At 73.0% G+C, this 6,126-nt stretch overlaps 1 protein-coding gene across 1 annotated transcript; it reads left to right on the top strand.

Moving 5' to 3' along the window:
• Positions 1-3,100: 3,100 nt before the first annotated feature.
• LOC137326878 (uncharacterized) lies at positions 3,101-3,568 on the top strand (the record flags this gene model as incomplete). The annotated part of the gene is made up of 1 exon (XM_067992260.1): positions 3,101-3,568. A coding segment is annotated over one exon (468 nt), but the record flags the coding sequence as incomplete, so codon positions are not given.
• Positions 3,569-6,126: the final 2,558 nt, after the last annotated feature.

Raw genomic sequence — 6,126 nt, 5'->3', positions numbered from 1 at the left:
CCCCTCAAAGCCCCCCCTCTCCCCCTCAAAGCCCCCCCTCTCCCCCCCTCAAAGCCCCCCTCTCTCCCCCCCCTCAAAGCCCCCCCTCTCCCCCCTCTCTCCCCCCCTCTCTCCCCCCCCTCAAAGCCCCCCTCTCTCCCCCCCCTCAAAGCCCCCCTCTCTCCCCCCCCTCAAAGCCCCCCCTCTCCCCCCCTCAAAGCCCCCCTCTCTCCCCCCCCTCAAAGCCCCCCTCTCTCCCCCCCCCTCAAAGCCCCCCTCTCTCCCCCCTCTCTCCCCCCCCCTCAAAGCCCCCCTCTCTCCCCCCCCCTCAAAGCCCCCCTCTCTCCCCCCCCCCTCAAAGCCCCCCTCTCTCCCCCCCCCTCAAAGCCCCCCTCTCTGCCCCCCCCCCTCAAAGCCCCCCTCTCTGCCCCCCCCCCTCAAAGCCCCCCTCTCTGCCCCCCCCTCAAAGCCCCCCTCCCCTCCCCTCAAAGCCCCTCCCCTCAAAGCCCCCCTCCCCTCCCCTCAAAGCCCCCCTCTCTTCCCCTCAAAGCCCCCCTCTCTTCCCCTCAAAGCCCCCTCTCTCTTCCCCCTCAAAGCCCCCCTCCCCTCCCCTCAAAGCCCCCCTCCCCTCAAAGCCCCCCTCTCTCCCCCCCCTCAAAGCCCCCCTCTCTCCCCCCCCCCCTCAAAGCCCCCCTCTCTCTCCCCCCCCTCTCTCTCTCCCCCCCCCCTCAAAGCCCCCCTCTCTCTCCCCCCCCTCTCTCTCTCCCCCCTCAAAGCCCCCCTCTCTCCCCCCCCCTCAAAGCCCCCCTCCCCTCCCCTCAAAGCCCCCCTCCCCTCAAAGCCCCCCTCTCTCCCCCCCCCCTCAAAGCCCCCCTCTCTCCCCCCCCCCTCAAAGCCCCCCTCTCTCCCCCCCCCCTCAAAGCCCCCCTCTCTCCCCCCCCCCTCAAAGCCCCCCTCTCTCCCCCCCCCCTCAAAGCCCCCCTCCCCTCAAAGCCCCCCTCCCCCTCAAAGCCCCCCTCTCTCTTCCCCCCTCAAAGCCCCCCTCTCTGCTCCCCCCCTCAAAGCCCCCCTCCCCTCCCCCCCTCAAAGCCCCCCTCCCCTCCCCCCCTCAAAGCCCCCTCCCCTCCCCCCCTCAAAGCCCCCCTCCCCTCCCCTCTCTCCCCTCCCCTCAAAGCCCCCCTCCCCTCAAAGCCCCCCTCCCCTCAAAGCCCCCCTCTCTGCTCCCCCCCTCAAAGCCCCCCTCCCCTCCCCTCAAAGCCCCCCTCCCCTCCCCTCTCTCCCCTCCCCTCAAAGCCCCCTCCCCTCAAAGCCCCCCTCCCCTCAAAGCCCCCCTCTCCCCTCCCCTCAAAGCCCCCCTCCCCTCAAAGCCCCCCTCTCTCCCCCCTCCCTCAAAGCCCCCCTCTCTCCCCCCCCCTCAAAGCCCCCCTCTCTCCCCCCCCCCCCTCAAAGCCCCCCTCTCTCTCCCCCCCCCCCCCCTCAAAGCCCCCCTCTCTCTCCCCCCCCCCCCCTCAAAGCCCCCCTCTCTCTCCCCCCCCCCCTCAAAGCCCCCCTCTCTCTCCCCCCCCCCCTCAAAGCCCCCCTCTCTCTCCCCCCCCTCTCTCTCTCCCCCCTCAAAGCCCCCCTCTCTCCCCCCCCTCTCTCTCTCCCCCCTCAAAGCCCCCCTCTCTCCCCCCCCTCAAAGCCCCCCTCCCCTCCCCTCAAAGCCCCCCTCCCCTCAAAGCCCCCCCCCCCTCAAAGCCCCCCTCTCCCCCCCCCTCAAAGCCCCCCTCTCTCCCCCCCCCTCAAAGCCCCCCTCTCTCCCCCCCCCTCACCCCCCCCCCTCAAAGCCCCCCTCTCTCCCCCCCCCCTCAAAGCCCCCCTCTCTCCCCCCCCCCTCAAAGCCCCCCTCTCTCTCCCCCCCCCTCTCTCTCTCCCCCCTCAAAGCCCCCCTCTCTCTCCCCCCTCAAAGCCCCCCTCTCTCTCCCCCCTCAAAGCCCCCCTCTCCCCCCCCCCTCAAAGCCCCCCTCTCCCCCCCCCCTCAAAGCCCCCCTCTCTCCCCCCCCCCCTCAAAGCCCCCCTCTCTCCCCCCCCTCAAAGCCCCCCTCCCCTCTCTCCCCTCCCCTCAAAGCCCCCCTCTCTCCCCCTCCCCTCTCTCCCCCCCCCTCTCTCCCCCCCCCCCCTCAAAGCCCCCCTCTCTCTCCCCCCCCCTCTCTCTCTCCCCCCTCAAAGCCCCCCTCTCCCCCCCCCCTCAAAGCCCCCCTCTCCCCCCCCCTCAAAGCCCCCCTCTCTCCCCCCCCCCCTCAAAGCCCCCCTCTCTCCCCCCCCCCCTCAAAGCCCCCCTCTCTCCCCCCCCCTCAAAGCCCCCCTCTCTCTCCCCCCCCCTCTCTCTCTCCCCCCTCCTCTCTCTCTCCCCCCTCAAAGCCCCCCTCTCCCCCCCCCCTCAAAGCCCCCCTCTCCCCCCCCCCTCAAAGCCCCCCTCTCTCCCCCCTCCCCTCAAAGCCCCCTCTCTCCCCCTCCCCTCTCTCCCCCCCCCTCTCTCCCCCCCCCTCTCTCCCCCCCCCCCCCTCAAAGCCCCCCTCTCTCTCCCCCCCCCTCTCTCTCTCCCCCCTCAAAGCCCCCCTCTCCCCCCCCCCTCAAAGCCCCCCTCTCCCCCCCCTCAAAGCCCCCTCTCTCCCCCCCCCCCCTCAAAGCCCCCCTCTCTCCCCCCCCCTCAAAGCCCCCCTCCCCTCTCTCCCCTCCCCTCAAAGCCCCCCTCTCTCCCCCTCCCCTCTCTCCCCCCCCCTCTCTCCCCCCCCCCCCTCAAAGCCCCCCTCTCTCTCCCCCCCCCTCTCTCTCTCCCCCCTCAAAGCCCCCCTCTCTCTCCCCCCTCAAAGCCCCCCTCTCCCCCCCCTCAAAGCCCCCCTCTCTCCCCCCCCCCTCAAAGCCCCCCTCTCTCCCCCCCCCCTCAAAGCCCCCCTCTCTCCCCCCCCTCAAAGCCCCCCTCCCCTCTCTCTCCCCCTCAAAGCCCCCCTCCCCCCCCCCTCAAAGCCCCCCTCTCTCCCCCCCCCCTCAAAGCCCCCCTCTCTCCCCCCCCCCCCTCAAAGCCCCCCTCTCTCCCCTCCCCTCTCTCCCCCCCCTCTCTCCCCCCCCCCCTCAAAGCCCCCCTCTCTCTCCCCCCCCCTCTCTCTCTCCCCCTCAAAGCCCCCCTCTCCCCCCCCCCTCAAAGCCCCCCTCTCCCCCCCCCTCAAAGCCCCCCTCTCTCCCCCCCCCCTCAAAGCCCCCCTCTCTCCCCCCCCCTCAAAGCCCCCCTCTCTCTCCCCCCCCTCTCTCTCTCCCCCTCCTCTCTCTCTCCCCCTCAAAGCCCCCCTCTCCCCCCCCCCCCTCAAAGCCCCCCTCTCCCCCCCCCCCTCAAAGCCCCCCTCTCCCCCCCCCTCAAAGCCCCCCTCTCTCCCCCCTCCCTCAAAGCCCCCTCTCTCCCCCTCCCCTCTCTCCCCCCCCTCTCTCCCCCCCCCTCTCTCCCCCCCCCCCCCTCAAAGCCCCCCTCTCTCTCCCCCCCCCTCTCTCTCTCCCCCCTCAAAGCCCCCTCTCCCCCCCCCCCTCAAAGCCCCCCTCTCCCCCCCCCTCAAAGCCCCCCTCTCTCCCCCCCCCCCTCAAAGCCCCCCTCTCTCCCCCCCCCTCAAAGCCCCCCTCCCCTCTCTCCCCTCCCCTCAAAGCCCCCCTCTCTCCCCCTCCCCTCTCTCCCCCCCCCTCTCTCCCCCCCCCCCTCAAAGCCCCCCTCTCTCTCCCCCCCCCTCTCTCTCTCCCCCCTCAAAGCCCCCCTCTCCCCCCCCCCTCAAAGCCCCCCTCTCTCCCCCCCCCCCTCAAAGCCCCCCTCTCTCCCCCCCCCCTCAAAGCCCCCCTCTCTCCCCCCCCCTCAAAGCCCCCCTCCCCTCTCTCTCCCCCCTCAAAGCCCCCCTCTCTCCCCCCCCTCAAAGCCCCCCTCCCCTCCCCTCAAAGCCCCCCTCCCCTCAAAGCCCCCCCCCCCTCAAAGCCCCCCTCTCCCCCCCCCTCAAAGCCCCCCTCTCTCCCCCCCCCTCAAAGCCCCCCTCTCTCCCCCCCCCTCACCCCCCCCCCCTCAAAGCCCCCCTCTCTCCCCCCCCCCCTCAAAGCCCCCCTCTCTCCCCCCCCCCTCAAAGCCCCCCTCTCTCTCCCCCCCCCTCTCTCTCTCCCCCCTCAAAGCCCCCCTCTCTCTCCCCCCTCAAAGCCCCCCTCTCTCTCCCCCCTCAAAGCCCCCCTCTCCCCCCCCCCTCAAAGCCCCCCTCTCCCCCCCCCCTCAAAGCCCCCCTCTCTCCCCCCCCCCCTCAAAGCCCCCCTCTCTCCCCCCCCCTCAAAGCCCCCCTCCCCTCTCTCCCCTCCCCTCAAAGCCCCCCTCTCTCCCCCTCCCCTCTCTCCCCCCCCCTCTCTCCCCCCCCCCCCCTCAAAGCCCCCCTCTCTCTCCCCCCCCCTCTCTCTCTCCCCCCTCAAAGCCCCCCTCTCCCCCCCCCCTCAAAGCCCCCCTCTCCCCCCCCCTCAAAGCCCCCCTCTCTCCCCCCCCCCCTCAAAGCCCCCCTCTCTCCCCCCCCCCTCAAAGCCCCCCTCTCTCCCCCCCCCTCAAAGCCCCCCTCTCTCTCCCCCCCCTCTCTCTCTCCCCCCTCCTCTCTCTCTCCCCCCTCAAAGCCCCCTCTCCCCCCCCCCTCAAAGCCCCCCTCTCCCCCCCCCTCAAAGCCCCCCTCTCTCCCCCCTCCCCTCAAAGCCCCCTCTCTCCCCCTCCCCTCTCTCCCCCCCCTCTCTCCCCCCCCCTCTCTCCCCCCCCCCCCCTCAAAGCCCCCCTCTCTCTCCCCCCCCCTCTCTCTCTCCCCCCTCAAAGCCCCCCTCTCCCCCCCCCCTCAAAGCCCCCTCTCCCCCCCCCTCAAAGCCCCCCTCTCTCCCCCCCCCCCTCAAAGCCCCCCTCTCTCCCCCCCCCTCAAAGCCCCCCTCCCCTCTCTCCCCTCCCCTCAAAGCCCCCCTCTCTCCCCCTCCCCTCTCTCCCCCCCCTCTCTCCCCCCCCCCCCCCTCAAAGCCCCCCTCTCTCTCCCCCCCCCTCTCTCTCTCCCCCCTCAAAGCCCCCCTCTCTCTCCCCCCTCAAAGCCCCCTCTCCCCCCCCCCTCAAAGCCCCCCTCTCCCCCCCCCCTCAAAGCCCCCCTCTCTCCCCCCCCCCTCAAAGCCCCCCTCTCTCCCCCCCCCTCAAAGCCCCCCTCCCCTCTCTCTCCCCCTCAAAGCCCCCCTCTCCCCCCCCCCCTCAAAGCCCCCCTCTCTCCCCCCCCCCCTCAAAGCCCCCCTCTCTCCCCCCCCCCCCCCTCAAAGCCCCCCTCTCTCCCCCTCCCCTCTCTCCCCCCCCCTCTCTCCCCCCCCCCCCCTCAAAGCCCCCCTCTCTCTCCCCCCCCCTCTCTCTCTCCCCCCTCAAAGCCCCCCTCTCCCCCCCCCCTCAAAGCCCCCCTCTCCCCCCCCCTCAAAGCCCCCCTCTCTCCCCCCCCCCTCAAAGCCCCCCTCTCTCCCCCCCCCTCAAAGCCCCCCTCTCTCTCCCCCCCCCTCTCTCTCTCCCCCCTCCTCTCTCTCTCCCCCCTCCTCTCTCTCTCCCCCCTCAAAGCCCCCCTCTCCCCCCCCCCCTCAAAGCCCCCCTCTCCCCCCCCCCCTCAAAGCCCCCCTCTCCCCCCCCCTCAAAGCCCCCCTCTCTCCCCCCTCCCCTCAAAGCCCCCTCTCTCCCCCTCCCCTCTCTCCCCCCCCCTCTCTCCCCCCCCCCCCCTCAAAGCCCCCCTCTCTCTCCCCCCCCCTCTCTCTCTCCCCCCTCAAAGCCCCCCTCTCCCCCCCCCCTCAAAGCCCCCCTCTCCCCCCCCCTCAAAGCCCCCCTCTCTCCCCCCCCCCCCTCAAAGCCCCCCTCTCTCCCCCCCCCCCTCAAAGCCCCCCTCTCTCCCCCCCCCCTCAAAGCCCCCCTCTCTCTCCCCCCCCCTCTCTCTCTCCCCCCTCCTCTCTCTCTCCCCCCTCAAAGCCCCCCTCTCCCCCCCCCCTCAAAGCCCCCCTCTCCCCCCCCCTCAAAGCCCCCCTCTCTCCCCCCTCCCCTCAAAGCCCCCTCTCTCCCCCTCCCCTCTCTCCCCCCCCCCTCTCTCCCCCCCCCTCTCTCCCCCCCCCCCCCTC

The sequence above is a fragment of the Heptranchias perlo genome, chromosome 11, assembly GCF_035084215.1.
Source record: "Heptranchias perlo isolate sHepPer1 chromosome 11, sHepPer1.hap1, whole genome shotgun sequence".
Taxonomy (NCBI): Eukaryota; Metazoa; Chordata; class Chondrichthyes; order Hexanchiformes; family Hexanchidae; genus Heptranchias; species Heptranchias perlo.
Note: the sequence above shows the minus strand (reverse complement) of the source record. Positions and strands in the feature narration are given on the sequence as shown.